This window comes from Crocuta crocuta, unplaced genomic scaffold, assembly GCF_008692635.1.
Source record: "Crocuta crocuta isolate KB4526 unplaced genomic scaffold, BGI_CrCroc_1.0 scaffold233, whole genome shotgun sequence".
In the NCBI taxonomy this organism is placed as follows: Eukaryota; Metazoa; Chordata; class Mammalia; order Carnivora; family Hyaenidae; genus Crocuta; species Crocuta crocuta.
This window is the reverse complement of record NW_027529526.1, coordinates 3,373,528-3,400,154: the sequence shown is the minus strand read 5'-3', so window position 1 is coordinate 3,400,154 and position 26,627 is coordinate 3,373,528. Positions and strand designations below refer to the sequence as shown.

The 26,627-nt window shown below is 44.3% G+C and overlaps 1 protein-coding gene across 12 annotated transcripts in view; it reads right to left on the bottom strand.

Annotated features, from left to right (window-relative positions):
* PLEKHA7 (pleckstrin homology domain containing A7) overlaps positions 1-26,627 on the bottom strand; it is a 142,105-nt gene that overhangs the window by 83,624 nt on the left and 31,854 nt on the right. For 9 of the 12 annotated variants that reach the window (XM_077761136.1, XM_077761138.1, XM_077761147.1 and 6 more), the window contains exon 2: positions 12,526-12,609. In XM_077761136.1, coding sequence (XP_077617262.1) covers positions 12,526-12,609 — 84 coding nt within the window. Of the gene's footprint in view, positions 1-5,629; positions 5,858-12,525; positions 12,610-13,051; positions 13,158-22,387; positions 22,492-26,627 lie in introns of those variants that run through there. The other 3 variants (XM_077761143.1, XM_077761145.1, XM_077761146.1) reach the window with 3 other exon arrangements.

Here is a 26,627-nt window from a genome sequence, read left to right as displayed (position 1 = left end):
CCCAGAAGTAGCCGTAACCACCGCGCTGTGCAGCAGCAGGACCACAGCAGTGGCACTGGCTTTCCAAGGGGCTGAGCTCTGCCGGATGCAAGTCCCACCAGGCAGAAAGATCACTGGCTCCTTATGGGCTCCGGCACTCACTCCAGACTCCCCGCCCACGGCCTCCATCCCAGCCAGACTTTTGTTACTGCTCCCCACTCAGAGAATGTCACCGCACTCAGCTCACTGCTGGCAGAGGCTGCAGGCAGCAAAAAGGATAATCGCCAACCGGGGGGTGAGAAGGGCCCTGAGAGGCTGCCTTGTCCAGTCCCTGCCTCCAGGCAGAACCATGCCCAAAACGGCTGCCTGGAACCTAGTCTTGCCTGACTTACAAATTTCCAGAGGTTGAGACAAAGAGGAGTTCTCGGGTTGCATCAGTTATGTCAGCTGTACCTCTAAGCCAAAATTCAGGACACAAAGTCTGACAATAAAATAGGTTTGTTTGGGAGTTTATCAAGTTTCATTTGCTCCCATTTAAGAAACTGACGGAGGATTTTTATAGAATATTTGGGAATATAAGAAAAAAGCTAAAAGGAAAGAAAATAATCACCATAGTCCTGTTACCTAAAAGAAAACCATTTTAACACTTGGTAATATATATTTCCATTCTTTTTCATGTCTGGGTTTTAGGGGTGGGGGAGAGGAGTGCTTTTTTGTTTTTATATAATTGTGATCATACTGTGTTTATGATTTTTTTTTAATAGTTTATTGTCAAATTAGTTTCCACATAACACTCAGTGCTCATCCCCACAAGTGTCCTCCTCCATGCCCATCCCCCCCCCACATCCATCAGTCCTCAGTTTTTGTCAGCATTCAAGAGTCTCTCATGGTTTGCCTCTCTCCCTTTCCCCCACCATTTCCACCCTTCTTCTCCCCCTTGTTCCTCCGTCAAGTTCCTCCTAATCCTCCTATACGTGCAAACATATGATATTTGTCCTTCTCTGCCTGACTTATTTCGCTCAGCATAACACCCTCAAGGTCCATCCATGTTGCTTGTGTTTATGATTTTGCATTTTGATTTTTTGAAACTTAATGGAAACATTTCCTCCATTATTTTAAACACATCCACATCATTTTATTTTTTCTTTATTTTAATTTCTTTTTAAATAAGCTCTATGCTCAACACGGGGCTTGAACTCACAACCGCAAGATCAAGAGTCATATGCTCCTCCACAAGACAAAGAAAAGACTATCTGGATGTGTGACTGGCCCAGAAAACCCAGGATGGACAGCCACTTGCACCACTTCTGTACAGTCTTGAGCTCTGACTCTAAGCATCTCCTGCTTTCTACTCCCATGTCCCCGTCCCACTCGGGGATGCTGGGTGGCCAGGAAGTTCCTCCAGACAACAGTGCTGTCCTATAGCATTTGGTGGATGAGGAAGGGGTTACAACCACCACCTAGGGAGCCAATTACAAAGAGATTTCAGCTGGACAAGGACCGGGTATGGTCCCAACACTGAACATTGGTGAGGGACAGTGGACCGCAGGGGTAGGGTGGGGGAGCGGAGTACAAGAGGAGGAGGAGGAGGAGGAGGAGGAAAAACACGAAGACAATTCCATTCTTTATTCTACAGAGACCTCTACTCAGTCACACTCAGAGAAAGCTGGCTTATTAGGAGAAACAGCCTAAACTAAATCTGCCCCAGAGGGAACCATGCTGTCTCTATAAACAGTGTCTTCATCAGGGCTCTCCATGGGCGGAGGCAGCTCCCAGCTGGAGCAGGAGTCTCCATCTCCACCTGGCTGGCAGTCCTGACCTTACTCTCTGAAAGAACGAGGTGCACACAGCTACTTAGCCAAGTAGCAAGATCTGACTTCAGAGGATGTTCCCCTGAATCTCTTCAGTGTCAGTAATGATCCCCCAGGTCTCCCACAAGGGTGAATATGACTTTTGTGAAATCTCTAAATGTTATCTGGCATTACAACTAGCTTAAAAAACAAACAAACAAACAAAAAACAGGTGGTGGTCAGGCTTGGGACACCATTTGGTACCCAACAACAAAGTTATAAAAAAGTCTCTGGGTGCCTGGGTGGCTCAGTCGGTTAAGTGTCTGACTCTTAGTTTTGGCTTAGGTAATGATCTCACAGTTCATGAGTTTGAGCCCCGCATCAGGTTCTGCACAGGCAGCATGGAGCCTGCTTGGGAGGCTTCTCTCTCTCCTTCCCTCTCTGCCCCTGCTCCCCAGCCCCTCTAAAACTAACTAAATAAATAAACTTAAAAAAAAAGTCTCAATAACAATTATCTAACTTGACTGAAAAGCTGGCTCTGATGGAAAGTTCTGGAAGTCATTTACCACATTGTTTTGAGACGCAGGAATATCAATAGCGTCATGTGTAAAGCCTCCTGAAGGGAGATACTGAATCATCTTATAGACATGTTCCCCACTTAAAAGGCTGGTGGGGTAGACACTGACTTGTCCTCAGTTCCTCAGACTGAGGTATCTCCTGACAGGTTTCACTCAAGAACCATCCCCTCCCCCAGAGAAGAGCCTGTGCCCCTGAGCTGAGCAGCTGTGAAAGTTGGTTCAGTTAACAGCATGCCCTCAGGCACTTGAGTCACACAGATCTCAAGAGAGGAGACGGAAAAACCTGCATACGCTATGGGAAGACAGACTCTTGGTGTCATTAAATAAAATCTATTAACTTAAAAGCCTGTTTGCCAGGTTTCTGTACTATCTGGATTCCCAAAGTACAGTGGGACGATTTGAACAAAGACATCTCTTTCCTTGGCTTGGGCTACATGAATGCTGATTATTTTGCTGGAGGGGTGTGGGCTGAAGTTCAAAACAGTGAGCTAGAGTCTTAGCTGCCTCCCAGCTGAAATGAACAGAAGAATTTAGGACTAGACAAAAGTCAGTCTGGAGAAGCCCAGTAGGAAAGGGACTTCATTCTACTCTAAACTTCCTCAAGGATGTGTCAGGTGAGCCTGGACAGGAAATCACCTTCTATGTCCCTCAATTTCCCCCTCAAAAAATCAACTGCTTCTGCTACCTATATATCCAGGAGCAAATGCAGAGAACACTGACAGATGTAGTAAGAGGGAGGCTATCAATTCAGAAGTCTTTTTTTTTTTTTTTCCTGTTGGGTCCAAAATTAGGGGAGTTTGGTTAATGGGATCATTGGCTGTCTCTCATTTAACATTATGAATGAATAGGAGCAAGCTGAAGTGGGATCACAGCAAGACCCTTTTCTACCCTATTGCTGTCATGATAGGTAAGTCACCAAGCCAAGAATCACCAACCCTTTGGGTCAATACACAAAGTCAAGCAAGCAGAGAGACTGGGCTGTACTTGTCCACCACCTACTGTGTGCCAGGCATTTAGACTACATTATTGCACTTAACCCTGAAAAGCCAGCTTTACCATCTCCATTTTTGCAGATGAGGTAAAGTGAGGCTAAAACATTAATAACTTGCCCAAGATAGAAGCTGGACTCCAAAATCTGTTATTCCCAAGAGACACCATCCCATGGCAAGTCCCAAGTCTGATGGAAGCAGGCTCTTCTCAACTCCAAGGACCAATCCCCAAATCAAGAGGATCCTGGGGTGGTGGGAAAACCCAGGAACCCAGAGTAATTGGGTCTAAACAAAGCTCTGCAGCTTAGTCACCACTCCACAAGTCACATCATTTCTCTGGGCCTCAGTTGCCATTTTTACAAAATGGGATGGAAACTACTCTCATCTCACAAGGTGGTTGTGAGTTGAAAGAACGTCTTGAAAACTATGAAGCACAGCACTAAATGAAAAGCACTGTCATGGCTATTAGCAGTGGAGACCTCAGAATTTAAATCTCAGGTGCATTCTATTTTCATTTCCAAGGCACTTCTCTCCAGAAAATTCAAGGTGCCAAACAATTAACTTCTAAACAATCACTGCTTATAAACACCTCTATGAACACCTTATCCCGGTGTGGCTCCTTTAAAGTACAATAAACTTGTGAGGGACTGGGCTCCTATTCTTCCCCCAGGAGGTTAGAAAGTTATTGGGAACTGGGAATCCCTTACTGAGAAGACATTATTACATGTCACTTGTATCCCATCAATTCTTTGGGGAAAAATAGGTCCCCAAATTCATGTTCTGTCCTCAAGTATTCCACACAGAGAGCTCAGTTAAAATTAATGAGAGGAGGGTGTATGAGAAGAGGCACACTCACTAAGCAGCAAATTTTTTAAAGTGCTCACACCCACCACCTAAGGGGTTTGGGGAAAGCAATGAACAATGAAAAGCAGGAATAAAAGAAAGTTCTTGTCCCAAGCAGGCAGACACCTCCACACCTCCTCCTCTCAGAGAAAGAGACACACACAGACAGACCGCCAACGCTCACTGTATACTCCCAACACCCTGGGGGAGGCTGTCTGACACAGGTTTTCATTCAGCAACTGTGGCCTTGTTACTCAACTATGGCTTTCTGTGTTCCTTCCCCTTCCCTCAACTCACCTCTGGAACACAGGCTCCAGTTCCTCACCCCACCCCACCTCAGGAGCTGGAAACTAGCCCAGAGAGCACCCCTCACCTGGCATGAAAATAACCCAGTGAGCCTCATGGGCTTCCCTCCCCATCCCCAAACCTAAGCACTGCTCTGAATTCAGCCTGAGCCCCACTCAGCAGTTGTGAACCTGGACCTTGGACCAAGTTGGAACTTGGACTGGGCTGTCCACTGTCCAGGCTTCATGTGCTAGGGAAGAACTAGACCTTGACCTCTACTGTTCCTTCCACCTTTGCTTTGTTATTTCAGAGATGCTACAATTCTAACCCAAGCCACTGGCAAGCCCTCATCTAGCCTATATATCAATTCCTCTTAGTTTACCGAGCAGTCAGTTACCTCACTAGAAAAAAGCGCTTTCTAATCTGTCTAGATCTGGGTGCTCCCCAGACTCAGGAAGTAAAAGAGGACAAGAAGGGTAGTCACAAGAAGGAACAAAATGACTATTTGCAAGCAGCAGCTTGCCCTCCACACACAGCCAAGCCACCACTGCAGCATTTTCAGCCGGCACAGAGCCTGAGATGTGATTGCTGCATGGTAATGACTGCATCCCCGGTGCCAATGCCCTTGGGAACATCAACATCAAAAGCCAAGTCAACATCCAGGTGCTTGAATGAACTAAGGACACCATCACCACCTCTTCCCCTACCTGTGACTGTCACAAATGCCGACTCCTAGATCAGGAAGGAAAACTGAACAGTCAAGTTTCTGCATCTGCTTGCCAGGTGTTTCCATTTTTCCTCATTTTTTTGGCTGCCATGGCAACAAAATGCAACAGGCAAAGCTAGCCCAAGACTGCCAGTCAGGAGAGACAAGGAGCTGGTTATATTAGCCACATAGTCCAGGGCTCAACAGATGACCGACAGGAAAGACTCCTCTAAGCTCAGAGTTGTGGTGTGCCCCTACCCCCATCCTGTGCTCTTCATCTCTCACTGCAAATTCTTACCAACTTGTAACCACAGGAGGAACAGGATTCAGTCTCTTGTCTCCTAGCAGCAGAGACAGACCACCCCTAGGCCCACCATCTGCATAAGCCTTGGTTAGTCTTGCCCTGCAACTGCAAAATGAACCCCTGAAGAAGTCAAACGTCAGGAAGGTAAGTCTTACCTTCAGCAAGATATCTTTTTGAGTGGCATCCTCCGAACACCACTCACGACATTCCAGGCAATTCCAACTTCCAGTTTCTTTTCCACACAATCCAATGAGAAAACAGGGCTGCTCAGACTCCCAACAGAAGGAACAAGCTGGCTTCACTAGGATACCAGGAGAGGTAGGCCAGGCAAGGGTGTCCCCAGGGTTAAGGAATCTAGGAGATTTGGGGTGCCTTACAGCTGGCTTCTGAGCATAGCAGCAGGCTTCTGAACTTCCATAGCACATACTCTCAACTAGGCCCCACCTCAACATGAAACACCTGACAGAGCCTGGGGATCAGTGTACACAGCCTGCTGTCAGTCAGCTGCCAGCGTCACGGCTCCGGAATGCTTCTCTCCTCTTCCCTGAGAGCTGCGGAGGCGGCTGTCAGCGGCTTCCTGGACAGCCCGGCTCTGAGGAGAAAACACTCCTGTGCAGAGCACCAACCACCAGAGCTGTAGCCTGGAAGTTGCTTGTGCCAGGGCTGTCTCTTTAGGAGGGCTCCTATCTGTGGCCCATGAAGCCACAAAGGCCAACCACAAGCCCCGATTCAAGAAAACTACAGAGAATCAGGAAAAGAGACTGAAGAGGAGAAGCTCAAATGATCCAATCACTGGAAATGAGGCCCTGTAGAAAGGCTTAAGAACATTTTCTGGAGAAAAGACTGAGGAGGCCTGGCATCTTTCAAGGAAGCATGAAGTTATAAAATCAAATTTCATTACTGCAGATACAATTAAAATCTCTAGCTTACTTGGTTGGCACACCAACACTTAAGTACAGCCAAAGAAGAGGACTGTCTCTTGAAAACCCCTCAAATGAGAGGCAGTATTGGAGTGGCTGGAGGCACATCATCTGGGGCCAAACTATTTGGATTCAAATCCTAACTGCCACTTACTAGCTGTGTGACTTTTGGCAAGACTCTTAACCTCTCTGTGCCTCAGTATCCATGACTATAACAGTATCTTCCTCATAAGATTATTATGGAAATTAACATAAGTAAACCACTTAGAATTGTACCTGGTAATAAATAATAAGGGCTCTAAGTGCTCACTATAAAAGTAATATTATTGGGGCACCTGGGTGGCTTAGTCGGTTAAGCGTCCGACTTTCGCTTAGGTCATGATCTCGAGGTTCGTGGGTTCGAGCCCCGTGTCGGGCTCTGTGCTGACTGCCAGCTCAGAGCCTGGAGCCTATTTCAGAGTCTGTGTCTCGCTCTCTCTCTGACCCTCCCTTGCTCACGCTGTCTCTCTCTCTCCTAGAAATAAATAAAAATATTTTTTTTAAAAAGTAATATTATTATTAATGGAAAAGGCCAACTCTTATTTTAGGTGGTAGATTATTTCATTTCAAGTTAAAGATGAAACTCTAGATCCTGAAAGAAGGGATGTTGAGAAATCTCCTTCCTAGAAAATTATGAACTGAGCTAAAATGTGCCTGCTTATAACTCTTACTCATTGACCTGATGCCTGCCTAGGAAGCCATGAAATAAATGTACTTCGGTTCCACATGCCAGCTCTTTTTGAAGACTTACAGCACATCCTCCTTCATCTTCTCTCATGCAGACTAAATATGAGACGTCACAGGACAGGGTTTCCAGACCCCTCCCAATAATGGTCCACCTTCCTCAGGGCAATCTCAACTGTTCAACATCCCTCTTAAAATTTAATGCTCATATCAAAATGTCTGGGGCTTGGCATGTCCTTGATGCTCCACGAATTTGGAATGATTGAGTGAAGTAGTCCACAAACACCATAATACAGCAGAATCATTGTCTTCCTTTCTCTACATATTGTACTTTTATTAATGCAGCTGAGCTCATATTAGCTCTTCCAAATTTTTTTTAATGTTTTATTTATTTTGGGGAGAGAGAGACAGAGACAGAGACAGCGTGAGCAGGGGGAGGGTCAGAGAGAAAGGGAGATACAGAATCTGAAGCAGGCTCCAGGCTCTGAGTTAGCTGTCAGCACAGAGCCTGACGCGGGGCTCAAACCCATGAACCGTGAGATCATGACCTGAGCCAAAGCCAGACGCTTAACCAACTGAGCCACCCAGGTGCCCCTCATATTAGCTCTTCCAAGTGGGATTTCCACATGACTGTTGGCTTGGGTGTATAGAAGTGTCCCCTGGGGAACAAGGCTGTAGGACCTGTTGGCTGATAACTGTCAGCCTTAGAGGTTCTGACAAAGAGAAAAAGTGAAATGAGAAAGCAAACCCTCTAATCATGCAGCAAAATAAACTTGTCAGTGACAGACTCAAAAGGTCCTGCTTCCCTTAATAAATCTAAACTGATTATTAAGTGTAGTCATTAGTGATGGCCAAGAAATATTTCCGATACTCTTCCCAGGTACATGGTAGAAATGCACTTCCTTGGCCCCTTGAAGTTAGGGGTGGCCACGTGACTTGCTTTAGCCAATGAAACGTGAAAGAGCAGTGCACACTTCACAAGTTCCCTTGTTCTTGCCTTTACCAATCATGGAAGCACAGATATGGAGCTTCCCTCAGTAAAGGTGATAGAGCAGAGTCCCTCAGGGGACCTGTGATGGACATGGAGCACAAGTGAGAAATGAACCTTAATTGTTTCACATCACTGAGATTTTGTTTATTACTGACACAGAAACTAGAATGCTCAGAGCTCATGTCCTCTGGATGCACTGATCATAACTTTTACATTATTTCTCTTCTCCCTGCTTCCAATCTATGAGGTGGGAAATCATCTTCCGATGGGCATGTACCTGTGACACCAAGCAGCTCAGGTAGACCCCACCTGCCAACACTGGGGGAGAGGTGTTACCTGTTCGCACAGTAATGCTTTAAAGGAAGCCACCATTTTTGTTTTTCTTCCCACACAAGAAGGAGCCCACGATTATTTGACTAAAATCCATCTAAGACTGTCACCACAGCCCAGAATGATAGGTATCTGGAGGAGATTTAAAGATGAAAGGAAGAATCTGGGAGTAATTTAGGAGGGATTAGCAAGCTGTTCACTGGTTCTTAAACTTTTACCTGAATCAGAACTACCTAATGGCCTGTTAAAATACAGGTTATGGAGTGCTACTTCCAGAGACTCTGATTTAGTAGGTCTGGAATGGGGCTCAAGAAATTGCAACTCTAACAAGTTCCCAGGTGATGCTGGCTGAGAGACCACACTGAAAACCACTGCTCTGGAAGGATTCAGTTCAAGAACCCAGAGTGGGGAGGAGGACACCTAGGTGGCTCAGTTAAGCATCGGACTCTTGATGTTGGCTCAGGTCATGCTCCCGGTGTCATGGGATCAAGTCCTGCACTGGGCTCTGCACTGACAGTGTGGAGCCTGCTTGGGATTCTCTCTCCCTCTCTCTCTCCCTCTCTTTCTGCTCCCCCTCACCCGGCTCACACACTCACACACTCTCTCTCTCAAAATAAATAAATAAACATTTAAAAAAAGAAGAAGAAGAACCCAGAGTGGAGGCTCTGGCAAAAGGAGTCAATGATGCCTTAACAGACACTCTTTCCAGTAGAGAAGAAAAAAAAAAAAGAGCCAGTTTTCCTTTTTCCACCCACCACATTAATCTGAGAGCTCATGCGTAAAGGACACACAAATGGTCATCTCAGTTTTTTCTCCTCACCACATAACACACTACACAACAAAATTAAGCTCCCCCAATGAAATAAAACAGGGACCTTACTTGTTAGCATGTTTAAAACTGGGTTTCTGTGAGGTGAAATCATGCCTCACTCACCCTCCAGAGCTCCACCAGAGGATAAATCTGGGTGTATTTCATGAGGAAGCAATTTAGATCCTTGGCTGCAACTCCCTCTCCCACCTTATCACCATACTCCCCTTCGCAAACCTCTGCTACAAGTCAGTCCCTCTTGCTCTCTGACCCCATCAAAGCTAGTCACCCTTCCCTCAGCTGTGAAAGACCGCACACACGTGCACACTTATCTACATTTATCTAAATCTCCCCTTCCTCCAATTTAGGACCAGACACCTCAGGAAAGTCTTCCCTCTCTTTCATCCCCATCACAGCCAATCAATCACCAAGTCCGGTCAATTTTCCCTCCCAAGTATCTCCAGAATCCATCTGGTGTGCTTCATTTTTCATTCCAACTCAACTAGTATAGATCCTCCGTGCTCTACCCTCTTTCCCCTCTAGGTCTTTGCTCAGGTTGGGGCGCCTTGACTGGACAAGTCTCAATTTAAACAACATCCTTTTCCAGGATGAAGAATCCTCACACAATCCCTAAGCCGGGTTAGAACACTTTTCTTTCAACTCTCTTTGAACCCTGTGTTTTTTCTACCATGAACATTTATCACATTTGTAAGCTCTTGTTTAATTATTTATCTTCCCTACACAACCATGAGCTCTTCACAGACAGGACCACATTTATCTTGCTTGCTGCTGTAACTGCAGTCTGGCACAGCCTCTGACACAATACAGGCACTTACTAAGTTTTTAATAAGTGCAGGAATCATCACATCAATTCACAGGAATCCTCGCTTCCTCTCAATGCCTAAAGCACATTGTACCTGCTTCCAGGAATGTCTGGCCACCCCAACACTGCACCCACTGCTTAAGACAAGCAAGCAGTCCTTAGAACATTCAGAAAATGAGATCTATAGAGGGAGAAAGTGACCCTTGGGAAAAAGGGGTATCTTTTCTTTGGAAACTGGATGGAATTGAGATTAGCTATAGAGATATTTGGGGAGGAGAAAAGAGGCTACCATCTCAGAAGTGGCCAGAGACAAAGTCTTAACCCTGAGGAAAAGGAGGTGTGTGTGTGTGTGTGTGTGTGTGTGTGTGTGTGTGTGTGTGTGAGAGAGAGAGACAGAGACAGAGACAGACAGACAGACAAGGGTGTTTAGTGATTGGAAATCTGCATTTCTCCAGAAGCTGTTATGAAAGTTGACAACTTCCCAAGCTAGGTGTTNGTGTGTGTGTGTGTGTGTGTGTGTGTGTGTGTGTGTGTGTGTGTGAGAGAGAGAGAGAGAGAGAGACAGAGACAGAGACAGACAGACAGACAAGAGTGTTTAGTGATTGGAAATCTGCATTTCTCCAGAAGCTGTTATGAAAGTTGACAACTTCCCAAGCTAGGTGTTCTAATGGATTCTCCATCCAGACCTTTAAAAATGACAGGCACCTGTGTCTCTAGGCTGCCTAAGGAAGGCGGCTAAACTTACTGACCTCCCAAGAGCTTCTGACCTTCAGGATTCTATAAACAAACTCATTCTGAATTGGAATGTGGAGAATCCACATTCTGCTTCTGTCTTTACATACCAGTTCTATCTCAATGAAGGAGACAAGACCATCTTTACCTTCCATCCACTCTCTAGTAGTATGAATATTTTCAAAGTCAAACCCCAACTCCAGACTGGCCATCATGCCCCATGGGCCCCAGTATCAAAATAATTTAGCAAGTAGGGGTGCCTGGGGGGCTCGTCGGTTCCGCATCTGATTCTTGATTTCAACTCAGGTTTTAATCTCAGGGTCATGAGTTCAAGGTCCACATTGGGATTCCCCACAGGGCATGAAGCCTGCTTAAAATAATAATAATAATTAATAATAATAATAATAATAATAACAATACTTTAGTAAGTAGTCTCTGACTAGTGCCAAGGATTAGCCCCAACTAAAGAGATCAAGTGGGGGTGACATCCTGGCTTTTTAATACTTCCAGCCATGCAACTTTGAGCAAGTGACTTAACTTCTTTGAGTCATGGTGTCTTCATCTCCAAAACAATGATGATGATCTATTTCTCAGGATTATTGTGTTAAATAAGATATGTAAAACCCTCAGAACAGAGTAAACATGTAAGGAATGTCATATCATAATTAAAGATTTCTAGCTTTAAAACTTCTGCAAGATAATGACTCTAAGCTGAAAATACTGTAGGAATTAAATAATGTGTTTGAAATTTGCTTCAAAATAACCCAGGTGGTGGGGGGGAGCTATAGATGAAATAAAATCAGGCATATTTTGGAAACTGTTGAAGATGGAAGATGAATACATTAGATTTATTTCTCTCTCTTTCCTTTTGCATAGGTTTGAAATTTTCCATAACCCAAAGTTTAAAGGTGTAAGTACTGAGGAAGGGAAATGCTGTAAAAATATGAATACTGATAATTTAAGATTAAATTTGGTCTAGAGACTGAACAGAAATGATAGAAAGGGGGGAAGTCAACGTTTCTATTATTTTCTCAAACAGGATCATTTTCTTCAAACAGAATGGTCTCAGATGAGCAGAAGGGAACAAAGCCACTTGCATACATTGCTCTTCCTTCATTTCTGGGAGAAGAACATATCTTGCTTGGGCTGTACATGCGCTTTTAAGTAGTCAAGCCCTCAGTGGTAGCACCTACCTCAGAGCATCCCAGGGACCCTGCTGAACTAGGACTGAGGAGCAAGAAAGTCCCGATGTTGGAAAAGCAAAAGAACTCTAGACATTTAGGGACAATGGATGCCACAGCCCTCCTCCCTTCTAAGCCCTGGCTTCGGACTCTTATTTGAGACGTCCATGGGCAGCTGGTTCAGTATGGTGTGACGCTATATTTAAGGCAACTTCACTCCAGATGAGTGGGTCCCTTCAGAGCACAGTAGTGTGCTAGATGATACTTGATGGGGGATGGTTCACTCAGGGAAAGGAGTCTGTAACAGGCTCTGACAGTACCAATCATGGCACAAGCCCGTATCATGTCCCCACTTCCACACCTTCCCTTTAGAGACGTCCAGAGATTAGAAAACAAAATCCTTGCATTCCACCTTGTATCAACCAACCCACTCCAAGCTCCTCTATCTGAGAAAGGAAAAAAGTTCAACAAGCTTTGTTTTCAGCAAACACCTTTAAGCTCTCAAACTCTGCTTGGAAAAGTAGAATATATAGAAGTACTTACTCTTCTTGAAGAATAAATTCGCTATTTTCTGGAGAAAACTGCCCACTCACAGGATGCCTGAATGCTGTGGTCTGTTGGTTATGGCTATAGAGAAAGAAAGAGAGATAATGAATGAGAAATCATGTGAATGGAAAGCATTACAGACAAAACAACAGGCCAGTAATGTCTGAAGACCCCTGGATCATCAGATTCCTCCCAGGGTGAGAGAGTGGGTCTCTCTTCTGAGACGCATAATTTGTCAGAACTCAGTTGCATTTAAAAAACAAGAACTTTTCCAGCTCAAGTGCCAAACAAAGCCCACCTACGATGCGGGGATTTTAACTCTAGGAAAGTCTTGGCTCCAAGAGAGCACTGCATTTTAGAGAGACATTTCCTAAAGTACCTACTCCAACAAACTGAACTGCCGAGCAAAAAGTTACTTTAGGATGGCATGAGCTAAAACAAGAATGAAGGAAACCAGACAGTACTTTCAACAGCTTCCCAAAACCATCAACCAGGGAAAGAATTCCAAGAATTAACCACTCACCCAGAAAAACTATCTTCTTAAAATTCTTTTCCCTAATATAAAATGCCTTCACTTCGATGATGGGATATAAATGCATGGGCATGTCTCTGCAACATGGCCTGCACAATTTTCAACACTGCAGAGTTTCTATCACCCTTTTGAAGTTAGGAGGGATCAGCTTCCACACCAAGCTGACAGACACGACCAAAGTGTGTAGGTGTTTTGTGTATTCACAAAGGCTGCCTGGTTCTTTGTAAGGGAGGAGGAGCCGGCTCGAGTCTGCTGGTTTGCTGAATGAATAAACTAGCCCAGTGTCCTGCTTTCTCAAAGAATATATTTTAAAACGTTTCTCCAACCAAAACGTCACTGTTCTTTTAGGAATTTTAGAACTAGAAAAAGAAAAAATGTCACTCATGATCTCACCACCTAGAAATAAACCTGGGTATCTTCTCCTTCCTTAGTTTTTTTTCCCTATTAAAAAAACTGTGATTTTTCTGTATTTAGAAATCTGTATCCTGCTTTTTTCACATCCTATGAACGTAGAAAATTTCCTGTGTCCTTAAGACATTTTCATTTGAAATAGCTGAATCCAGGTGTCCCCTGCTTTTTGAAAGTTCATGTTATGCCACTTCACTTAGGAAAGACCTACATTAGTACCTGTTTTCGCTAACTGAAAGAAATCCGAAGATAATTTTGGCTCTTACGAAACAAACTGAAAAGCAAAAGTAGCATTCAGTGTTTGCTTTGCAGGGAGCCCTCATAGAGGCAGAATCGAGTGGCACCACCAAGCTCCCTACCTAGGAACTACACTGAGCATTGCAGTTTGAAACTGCCACCACTCTGAACTGTGTCTGTGAGCATCTGTCTTTTATCTCGATTTATTTCGTGCATCTATTAACAAGATGTGTCCAGAAAAGATACCAGAAAAGCCTAAGAGGGGGGCCTGGGTGGCTCAGTAGGTTAAGTGTTTGACTTTGACTCAGGTCATGATCTCACAGTTAGTGAGTTCGAGCCCCACGTTGGGCTCTGTGCTGACAGCTGAGAGGCTGGAGCCTGCTTCAGATTCTGTGTCTCCTGCTCTCTGCCCCTCCCCCACTCACACTCTGTCTCTCTCTCAAAAAGAAAAACATTGAAAAAAAAATTTTTTTAAAGAAATAAACATTAAAAAAAGAAAAAAGCCTCAGAGGTTATTTTGGGGAATCTGGGAATGTTCAAAATGTTTTCCATATAATTTACAGTAATTGCTGCTTTAACACCATTCTGTCTTACAAAAGGTTTCACAGGAATGCTATACTTCCAGATAGTAGGTTAAACTTGTTATAGTTTATCATATGGATGTAAATTTTTTTTTCTATAACCATTTAAAAAATGTTCATTGGCCATCTGTGCACACCAGGCACTCACTGCTTTAGGTGCTAGAGATACAGAGTGAACAGAAACTCCTTACCCCATGGTGCTTATATTCTAAAAAGATTTACTTCTTCTACTGCTGGACATTTTAGGTGCACTATACATCTTTTAGTACAGGCTTTTCCCGCAACTCAAATTATTTCCTTGGGTTAAGGTCCCACAGGTAAAATTACTTAATCAAAGGGCATGGTCATTTTTTAAGGCTCCTAACACAGATGGTTAAAATGCTTTCACTGTCAGAGTCAATATATGATCTCAGTTTGCTAGTGTTGAGGTATTAGCCCCATCTCCAAACTGACCAAGGGGCTACCCCACAGATTAGTAGGTTTAATGAGCATAGTATAAAAGTTAAAAAGGGAAAAAAAAGTCTCTACGCCTACAAAGTTTTTCTTACTCTTCCCTGAGGCCTGGCCAGTGTCCTGTGTTCTGGTGTCTGGGGTAAGCTGGCACTAAGTTCAGAGTAGCCTGAATTCTAATAAGCCGAATGTGAAACAGTCAAAGCCATCAGGGCAGGTTGCTCCTCAACACTGTGCTTGTGCACCACCCCCTGCACCCTTTCACCCCTCCCAACCACTCCAGCTTGCAAATTCCCAGCTGCTCGGTTGAAGCAAGCCTTTGAGAATCCTAGGACTCCAGCTGGCAGATAACAGTCTGATCTTCATGAAAAAGCAGAGTTAAGGCATGAGCATCTAGAGAAGGATGAGAAGCAGGCCCAGGTAACACCTGATTCAGAAATGCTTGCACCATTTAAAAAAAAAAAAAAAAAAAAAAGGAGTGCCTCAGTCAATTAAGTGTCTGATTCCGCTCAGGTCATGATCTCATGGTTTCATGAATTTGAGCATATTAGGCTCCGGCTCTCCACTGATAGTGCAGAGCCTACCTGGGATTCTCCCTTGCTCTCTGCTCCTCCCCCACTCACATGTATGCATTCTCTCAAATAAACTTAAAAAATGAACTTAAACACTTGCACCATGTTCAAGCGTTAGGCTCTATTTACACCCAGCTTCTTTCTTTTCTTTTTCTTTCTTTCTTTCTCTCTCTCTCTTTTTTTTTTTTTAATATCCAGCTTCTTTTAAAGAGTTACCTCCATCCACCAGGGAATTTTAAGTACCCTGACCTCATTTTCACCTGGAGAAAAAAAATGTCCTGTTCACAATGGGAGTAGTAATAAAGCAACAACAGCACTGCCCACTATTACTTCTCAAGGGCTCTCCAGTCTATAAAACCTTTCCTTATCCCTCTTAGCTATTAACAGCATTGACCCCCATTTTATAAATGGGAAATGGCTCAGAGAGGTTAAGTGACTTGTTCAAGATAACTTCTTCAGTAAGTGATAAGACTGGGATGTAAATCCCTGTCTTCTATTTCTAGATTTGGTACTCTTTGCATGATAACCTGCTGTCTCCTTCCTTAGGAGCCTATGGGCAGACCAGAAATCCCTAAAAACATAGCATCAGAAAAACAATACTACCCACTGCTACTCCTTCCCCCTCTTCCTCTGCACTTCCCTCCTTCTGTTGTGCCCAGGACCAAAGTTCTGAATGACAACACCTGTGTGGCGCTCAGTAGCCCCCAAACCTTTGGTCCTACTCCAAGGTCAGCTAGGTGGATCTCTGATAAACACACAAAGAATGAACCTCCTATATGCCTGGAGCAGCAGCCAGCAACCACTTCATATATGCTGCATGACCTTAATAGCAACTCTTGGGCTCCCCACACACAACTTGTACCAGCTTAAATAAGCCCAGAGTTTTGGGTGAATGAATCTGGAGCTGAAAGGTTTAGACACTAAGATGAAGTTTACATTCCAACATTAGAAGAAAGATAGATTTTTTTTTCAAGTGAATAAAAATATAGCTGTTATTTGATCAGATCTAGAAGCAGTTCCCCAATCATTCTTCCCTGATATAGATGCTGGCCTTTTTGCTCCCCGCCCCCCGAAAAAAATTATCAACCACAGCATCAACACTACCATTTCCTGAATTTCTGTGAAGCTTTAAGTATGGTCATATTCATCATATCTCACCCTCCCAGTTCCCTGTCTCCCCCACCCCCTGGAAGTAGACAAGGAAGATATTTTTATTCCCATGCTACACATAAGGAAACTGAGGATCTCGGTTATGTGATGTTATTGGAACACTGAATTAAAGGGAAAAAGGAGCTCAGACATTGAGAAAAGAGATAAACCAGAGTAATACCTCCTGAATATTGAGGTCTTAAAATATGATTATTTCTGATCAAACTCGCCCAGCTTGCTAATGGCAGAGCTTCTGGTTCAGACTTTTTGAGCAAAAGAAGTGTTAGGTACTTGAGTTATTTAATCTTCCCAAATACCCAGTAAGGCAGGCTGTGTTTCATCACACCAGACCACAGGTGAAGTGAGGCCCAGAAAGGTAGATGACTTGCCCACGATGCCAGCCAACTCCTGAATTCCTGTACACTACCACCCTTTTGGTCTCCTTCTACCAACCCAGGCTCAGCCTCACCAAACAAAGGTTGCTAAATGCTGGATCCTCACACCCATTTGGAGATTGCAAAGTCCTTTGACTTTACCTGCTACCCCCAACCTCAGCCCAAAAGCCCCCACCCTGCTGCATTTCCTGATTTTCTAAAATCCATGAAGAGTCTCATGTCCTATCACCTTGTCTCAAGACACATTTAGCAGGCACAGACAAATACCCAGAAATACCTGTTCTTAAACCTGAATTGCCACCTTGCTCTTTGGTAGTGATGGAGATGGCCCGGCTGGGAGCCAGGTGGCCAGTTTCAAGGGAGCACAGAAACTCTTTCCTCCATTCAAGGGCTTCTGTCTCTCTTCAGGCTACTGAGAAAGTAACTTGGCAAATGAGGTAAAACACAAGCTAGGCTTTATCCTCAGACCCTGCTCATCCTCCCAGGAACAGCCCCTCCAAGCTGAGTGGCAGCCAGTCTCACCTGGTAGAGTACCAGGGCGCACAGAAGGTTGCAGGGAAGTGTGATCCCCCTGAAGGCGGGCCATAAGTAACCATCCACATAAATAAGCACGTCTTCACAAGCCCTGGACCTGAAAGGGCTTGGGTTAGGCCCCAAAGAAGTCCAACAGGAAACATGAGACATTTGACAAGAGGACAGAGGGAGGACCCGGGAGAACTGGAAAATGATTTGAGCTCAATATAAGGAAGAGCCTGCCTCCAAGCACAGACAGGACTAGTCAAAATGTAAGCAGGTCCTACAGTTTTTTGCAAGATTAATTTTCTATTCATATCGTTTTTGACTATAATGTGAGCAGTCAGACTCTGGTCTGTTAAACATAAAGGTTCCAACTACTTAGCATGGCAATTTCTTTTGGCATAGCAAGAAGTTCTGGAATTAGGCAACTGGTCCTCAAAGCACCCTGATCAATCTGGTTTTCTGACAGTGGTCGGATTGATATGCTGAGTGTGGGACAAATCTGCACTGTCAGCATGGGCTCTTATCTGACCCAGCTAAAAACAGAAGCAGCAGCTTAAAATGTAAGAAGAGTATCCAGCCTCAAAGCTTAACGAGGGACTTTATCAAGGCTCTTCTCACCGGTATGCTTGGCAGCATTTGCCACTCAGACCCCTTTGGCTCCTCAGTGTGGCTCCCCCAATACTGTAAGAGTGTCACCTTGCAGGTCTGATGCCACATGCAGTGCTGCCTCCAGGCTTGTTAAAGGCACTTGCTGTCTTTGTTCTGAATCCCAATGTCTCAAGAAAATCAAGGACTGTGGGTAACCTAATAATGCTCCTACTTAGGTCCCAAAATTGGTAACCAAAACTCAAACACAAGAAATTGTCTCCTCATCTTCCTCAGTTCCTACCGGGACCACAGAGTAAAGAGGTGGCAATCAAAGGCTCAGACAGCATCCTTACATCCCCTCAACATTTCTAAGTTCCTTTTATTTGAACACTTTTATAAAATTGCTCATTTAGTATAAAGTGTCACCATTGTTCATGTAGTGTTTCCTAAGGGGACTGAGAATCTTATTGAAATGGTCTTTAGAGCTTGCACTATTTTGAAAATGTCAAGATTTTCAACAGCTCGTTACACATGGGCATTACTCTGATAGGCCCTTGTTCGAGAATCATAGGAATCAGGCCTTGAGGAGCCAACATAACCTCTCTCCAAGTGAAAGCCATCAACACTTCACTAACCAGCCTCCTTCAATGTCCACCCTGAGCCCTGGGGTCAGAAGATCTGGGTTCAAACCAGAGCAGGCCACCTCATCTCTCTGAGCCTGAGTTCTTCCTTTTGAAAACAGGGAATGGTAATAATTTCCTTCCAAAAAGTTGTTGTGAGGATAAATAAGGGACATACATGAAAGAGCCTTACAAAATGAATGGTATACAGAAGGTTCGCAGTTAACATTTGCTTACCCTGGACATGTGCCTTGACTATGGCAACAACTAACAGGCAATCAAATTTTAACAGGGCAAAACCAGAATAAGCCTCCTCTCCCCAACCCACCAAACTGGGTAGTCCTCCTCCAGTCTTTCCCATTTCCATTATCAGCACCATCACTATCCAGCAACCCAGGAGTCACTCTCCATTTCTTGCTCTACCTTAACCTACACACACATACATTACAAGCCCTGCGGCCTCTATGTACAAGACATCCTTGAATGCACCCAATTCTCCCCAGCTTTACAGCCAACACCTCATCATCTCTAGATAAGACACTGAAATAGCCTAACTGCTCTTTCTGCTTCCATCCTGGCCTTTGGACCACCCACTCTCCTCACTGGAAGCCAGATGGGTCTTTTCAAATGGAAGTTAAATCATGTCACACTTCTCCTTTAAACCCCACAATGGTTCCACATCACAGAGTAAAATTCAAGCTCTCTACCTTAGTTTGACCTTAGGTGACTTGAACCCTAATGAGCTGCACCATCTTCTTGTACAATGTATGTCTTCTCTCCTCCTTCCCCATTCTGGCCCAGCCACACTGGCCTCCTTTCTGCTCCTTGAATACCAAGCTCTTCTTGACTTAACAACCTTTATATTAGCTATCTTTTCAGCCTGGAAGCTCTTTCCCTCATACCCTCATAACAGGCTCCTTGTCATTCAGACATAGGCAGGATTATCAACATCTCAGAGCCCTTCCCAGCCAGCCACCCACTGAGGTACGCTCCAAGTCACTTCATATCATGTCACCCTATTTTAATTATTGTCATTTTTATTACTTATTGTTATTTTTCTTATATGTTTTAACAATTGTCAGTCTCTCTGACTAATTTGTGTATTCCAGGAGAGCATGGATCTTGTCTGTCTTTTCACTGCCCTTATTGGCCTATAACAGTGTCTGGCACTGTTACATTTGATTAATGAATGAATGAGAAATGACTAAGGAGATTCATACCTTAAAGTGAAGCCATGCCTCCAAACAGACCAGCTAACCCTACAGAAGTTGGGACAAAAGTAACAAAGATACAAGAATCTAAAGAATCATAAGCCATCAGAGGGCAGTGGCTTCTGCTCTTAGTGACAGAGGAAAGGAAGAGGAGACACCAACATGCCAAGAACGCTTCATCCTTGGCTCTCTCCCAATGTGTTACAATATAATTTGGAGAAATTAGCCCTCCCCTGCACCCCCTTCCCACCCCCGCAAAGGAGGTTAATACACTCAACAGAGAGAATCAAAGAACGGAATGCAAACACCCGAGAGGAAATTACTGAGTGATTAAAAACACACAGGAGGATAATGCAAGCATCACCTGTATCTCCCTTTTGTGAACTAGGAGAGTATTTGGTATGAAACCTACAATTTGGTGACTGATTATATGCTATCTCTTATATTGCTCTCTACTTACTTCATGAGTATTTGTTCTTCTCTCTCTCTCCCTACCCCAGTGGGATCCTAAGTTCCTGGAGGGCTGGGAGACATCATTCACTTATTTATCGTAGATCTCCTGCAGCACAGAACAGTTATTCTCATGGAGCAGGCACTTGAACTCCTTTATCTCAATACCCTGAGCACAAACACACTCTTTCAGGGAGAGGCTATGCAAAACCCACCTCATTTTCTGACTGCAGCAGCCCAACCTATCATGGCTCTCCCAGAGACAGTCAGGGAGATAGGGGTCTGCAGGCCCTGATAAAGACTCCTAAATCCAGGCTGAGAGACTTCACCAGCCCTGGGGATCATGGCAACCAAGCAACAGCCTTCCCCACTCCCACACTGTCCATACCTGACTTTTATTCGCATATCCAACTAAGCACAGACTGAAATCCAGACAAACCCCAGACCTACCACTTGAAGAAGCAGTCAGTACCTGCTCTCCTCATTCAAAGGCGCTAAAGGGGCAGAGCCTGGCATAGCCAGACCTGGGCATAAAAGGAGTCAGTAAACTAACTGAGCAAACTCAAAGCTCACGTATCTTGCAAAGAGACTTCAGTCTGTTAAATCCAGAGTTTGGAAGTCTTCCAGCATGATTTGAAATGCTCTATATTTCATTAGACTCTCCAGATGTTCTCAGATCCACTCAATGGCCAACTCGGCCCATTAAGTTATCTCTTCTGACCCAGTAACCCATTGGGTTACTGAAGACCTGCCTGAGCTCTTATTCCTGAGCTCCCACATGGGGCCCCAGCACTTAGAGTTGCTACTTGGTTAACAGGGAGTTTTTAATTTTGACTTCACAGGACCTCAATAACCATGAAAATATTAAAGCCAAACTCCTGACAGAATGAGGAAATCAAACCCAAAGAGCCTTCTGCTCTATTTTTAAAGAAATCTGGCAAAGAAGCAATGTTAATAGAGGCTGAGGTACCAGCATTATGACTACCAAACAGAGGCACACACACACACCCCTCCAACCCCTACAAACACTCAGCCTCTCTGGGTCTTGACTTCCTCTCTGTCCAATGAGGTTAGACTCTGCATCAGCAGAGGCCACGAGGCCTGCCGAGCATGAACCCCAGGCTGCTGTTCAGAGTCATTCAGACTGCGGTTCATATCCCAGCTCCACTGCACACTTGGCAGGGCACAACCTTGAATGAGTAAGTGACCTCTCTGAGTGTCGGTTTCTTTATCTGCAAAAAAGAGAAGACAATTCCAACTCTGCAAGATTGTTGTGAAGAGCACTGATAATGGACCTGGTCTGCAGCACTCAATGTTTAGTTTCTGTTATAGTTTTCTTTTGCTAGCTCTAAGACTCCATACTAATAGAGTTGCTTTGCCTTTTTCCGTGTTGCAAACTCTAGCATTATTAGCCTGCCATAGGACAGCGGCTCAAAAACACATTTTCTTCCTTTCAAATTAAGGCACACTACCTGCCCTCCAGTTTAAACTTCTATTAAAGAACTTGCCTGCCAGGCAAAGTACTTTAAGATCAGTAGGTGCTGCCTTCAGCCCCACTTCTGTCCCTCACTGGGTCAAGTCCCAAGATTCAGAAAACACAGTCCAAGAAAAACTACCTCCCCAGCAAGCTGTACTGAGTCAGGGACACACTACAGAAGTTTTAAAACTTCACAGGAAACATTTTTGGCCTCCAAGAACACCCAGCTCTATACTTCTGTTTAATATTCAAGTGTAAGGTTCAAATGTAAAATGAGAAGGATGGACCAGGTGAATATTATAGAGATCTTCCAAATGTAACATCCTGAGATGCTGAGGTTCATCTCTGACTACTGCTCGAGACACAGACCGAACTGGAACAACACTACACAGAATTGAAACACAAAGGAATGAGGCAGAACAGCTATCCTCCCCAATCTCACTTGCCAACAGAAAATCCTTTGTAATAACATCGGGGAGGTGTACTTAGTGATATGTCTGTCCTATTTATTCTCAATTAAATTGGACTGTCTGGTTTTGGGGATTTCTTTTTTAACTTCAGGCACTCCCAACCAAGCCATCAAAATCTCCCTTTTAGTAATTACTTGACTTTCATAAACCAGAAAACACTGCAGTGAATTGAGTGCCTGTGGAACCCGTACAGGACTAACCTGCTCTCCCAATCTCACTGGGAAAGGTGGCAGACACATCCACTCTCTCCTTGAGCTCCATGTTCAGAGGGACTGCGTCTTCTTCCCCGGCTTCAGCCTTATGAAAACCTGGGTTCCAGTCAGACAGGGAAGGAGGACCCAGTTGCCTGCAGAGGTGAGGTGGAGGCTCACAGCCCGCCTACTCTCAATTTCGGTTCTGGAGCAGCTGCTTCGCAAGGTGTTACAAATCCAGCAGCCACTTGCTCCTACTCATTCATTCTCCTTCCTCCCCAGCCCCCACGCAGTATCTGGCAACAACACAGGAACACAGTTCCAGCTCTGAGTCACCGCCCCGCTGTGGCCAAGCGGAGCACTGGCTGGGGGTAAACAGGGAGGCAGGCACTTGATGTCTCCTGATTCTTCGGTTCCTCTTGGAAACTGTGGGGTTGGCTGCCCCTCTAGAAGCAGAAACACCTCCATGTAGGAGTTTTGGAATCTGAATGAATTGCTCACTCACTTTTGCTCTATCTTTGTGGCTTAAATCAGCCCCAACACAGAGCCTATGGTGGAGAAATGGTGGCTCCTTTATCACTGTATCCCATAGTCAGGGCAGGGAAGGGGCCACGCAGTTACAAGCCACCATACCCATTCCCCGTGGGAACAGTCTAGGATTGTCTCATCACAGCTTGGGGCAGCTGAACTCCTCTTAGCATAGGTTTAACCATGAGGCTCTCCCTCTCAGAACAGGCTTGGAAAGGAGAACAGAGAAGAGTCAGAAAGGGAAACTAGGGAATTAAAGTGCTTTTACTGCCTGTGGCTTTACTGCCACAGCCTCAAATCAACACTGGCTCTTCACTAGAGCCTAAGTAGGTCTACAAGTCAGGATGCAGGTGACCACATGAAATATAAGCTCCACAGGGCAAGGACTGTTTTCACAGCTATGTTCCAATGCCTACATAGTGCCTGGCACACAGTAGGTGCTCAATATATAGTCAATATATATCAAATGCATACAGGGGATTTTATTCTGAGTCTACTTAGATGACAGTTTTACTAAAACCTGTAATCATTGCCACCATTTTTTTCCTTTTTAGAAAACTCCTTAACCTTCATAATTCCTACTGTGCCTACAGTGAGTGTTTTACGAATCCTTAAATGAATCTTTCCTTGAAACTAATGAAGCTCAAGCATTAGCACCTCTCATTTCCACAAGTCCCTTCTAAGGCCATGGAAAGGGCCCTAGTGGTGTGTTAACATACCTTCTGCAATTTTATATATTTTAATCATTTTGCAATGTTTATTTTGAGAGAGAGAACTTGAGCAGGAGAGAGGCAGAAAGAGGGAGGGAGAAAGAGAATCCATGCTGATAGTGTGGAGCCTCAATCTCAATGGATCATGATGTCATGACCAGAGCCGAAATCAAGAATTGGGCACTCAACTGACTGAACCACCCAGGTGCTCCTGCAGTTTTATACATTTTAAAAGACCACCTTCTAAATTATATGGCCCACATCAAGGCCCACAAACTGTAGATGTGCCCACAAACTGTAGATGTGCCAGTTTGTGGAATGAAATAATAAATGACTCATAAGCCATCCTGATACATCATCCTAACAAGGGCATTTGGCTTGACAAAACTTGTTTTAACTACACAGGAGATATGCCCTAGCCTACAGACACATCCTAATCAATCACAAGTCAATTGTTGTAAAGACTGGAGTGGGTTAAAGAACACAAATTCCACTTATCCAGCATTTATTTAGCCCTACTATGTTCTTAGCACTCTGAGTGCTTTGAGGTAAAACAATGATTAGAACATAATTGCCCCCACTGAGTAGGAGCTTACAATCCAACAGAATAGACTGATATGGTCATAACTAGATACAAATAAGTATATATCTTATATATTAAACATAAATATTACAAGTCTATAATTACAGATCAGACTAGGTACCATAATATAAAAGTAAAGGAAGGCACATCTGTTTGCTAGGTATCAAGCTGCCAAGTAACTGGCAAGGTCAGAATTCAAGCCCTGAACTACCTGACTCCAAAGATGGAGTGCCCCTCTTCTCAGTGGCTACATACTAATCAATGGCCAGTGGCTCTACAGAACCTCCAAAATGTCTGGAGAGACACGCTGGCTTCAGGGGTAGAGGAACCACATCAAGCAGCAGCAGAGATGGGCAAGCTTCCAAAGTCCACACTCTTGAGAATGGAGGAACAGGAAGTGCCATGAGCTTATTCATCAGGTATATAGGTATAACCTCTGTTTGCCAGGCAACACCCTAGAAGTGACCAGTGACAGCTACCTGGGAGCCAGAAGAGTCCTCATGAGAGACTCTGACCCTATGGCCCTGCCTACAGACTCCCTTGTCCTTGTTGCCAGATGTATCATGCTGGAGCATAGCAAACATTCCATTATCTCCTGCTAGACACCACCCTCCTCACTATTAAAGCTTCCTTACCTCTTACCACTTCTCTCTGGCTTCTGCCCCTGCCAAATGCAACTGTTCCCCAGTCCCCTTGGACTACCCTTGGGCTTTGGCTGCTGCTGTCTTCCCTAGTGGATTCTGCCCAGCCATCAAGGCCCCTTCTCCTCCCAACAGTCCTTCCTGATCACACTGAGCCACACTGCTTCTTTTGTTCCTCAACACTATCAGCACTGAAGGCTCACAGTCTTTATGTAGCAATTATACATCCCAATGATTCTTTTCATTTTATCTTCCAAAAATTACTCTGTGTTACGGAAGGCTGAAAAAAGCAGAAGTTCAGGGAAACCTGGGTGGCTCAGTCAGTTAAGCATCCAACTCCAGCTCAAGTCATGACCGTGCGGTTTGTGAGTTTGAGCCCTACATCGGGTTCTGCGCTGACAGCTCAGAGCCCTGAGCCTGCTTCAGATTGTGTCTCCCTCTTTCTCTGCCCCTCCTCTGCTTGCTCACAGTCTCTCTCACAAAAATAAACATTAAAAATTAAAAAATAAAATTTAATGTTTTATTTATTTCTGAAAGAGAGAGAGACAGACAGACAGCGTGAGCAGGGGAGGGTCAGACAGTGAGGGAGATACAGAATCTGAAGCAGGCTCCAGGCTCTGAGCTAGCTGTCAGCAAAGAGCCCGACGTGGGGCTCAAACCCACGAACTGTGAGATCATGACCTGAGCCGAAGTTGGACGCTTAACCAACTGAGCCACCCAGGTGCCCCTAAAATTTATTTTAAATAAATAAAAATAAAAAAGCAGAAGTTTCCTTTCTTCCCCCCAATTCACTTTCAGAAGTAATACCTTAACCAGTTTCCTGAGTATCCTGTTTGCCTTTTTGAAACTTTTACGCATTTTAAATTTTATATACGTCTTTTTAGGAAAAAAAAATTACATAAATAGAATAAAATTGTATGTATTATTCCACAGACTGACTTTTATATATATCTCGGATTCCTCCATATACATATGCAAGGATGAAATGAGAAATCCCTCACATCACAGCTTCCCTAGGACCCCTACACCAGACCAGACACATACAGGCAGAGATGACCTAGCAGCCCATCTCATATGTCACATTCCCCCAACACATATCAGAGGCTTCAAATTGATGACTTGCAAACCCATTTGTCCCCAAAACTAATTTTATTTGAACCACACAGATTAGTTAAATTGAGTCAAAGTTTAAAAGTAGGAACATTTCAGAGTGCCTGGTTGGCTCAGTTGATTAAGTGTCCAACTCTTAGTTTCAGCTCAGGTCATAATCTCACAGTCATGGGATTGAGCCCTGCATTGGGCTCTGTGCTGTAAGTGCAGAGCCTGCATTTGGGATTCTCCTTCTCCCCCCACCCCAATAAATAAATAAACTTTTTAAAAGGTATTAAAAAATATGAACATTTCATATAAAAATCTAGCAAAACTGTGGCAACACTGGGCCACCATGAGAGATGGAATGGCCCTTCTAGTTCACGCAGTCCCCACCACTCCCTACTGCTTCTCAATGTTGAGGGGGTACACCTGGGGCTAATTATCATCACACCTGTATTTTTTTTAATGTTTGTTTATTTTTGAGGGAGAAAGGGCACAACTGGGGGAGGGACAGAGAGGGAGGGAGACAGAGAATCCAAAATAGGCTCTGTGCTGTCAGTGCAAATCCCGACACAGGGCTCAAACTCACAAACTGTGAGATCATGACCTGAGCCAAAGTCAGATGCTCAACTCACTGAGCCACTCAGGAGCCCCACACTTATATTTCTAATTTCCCTACAGGACAGACATTTCTT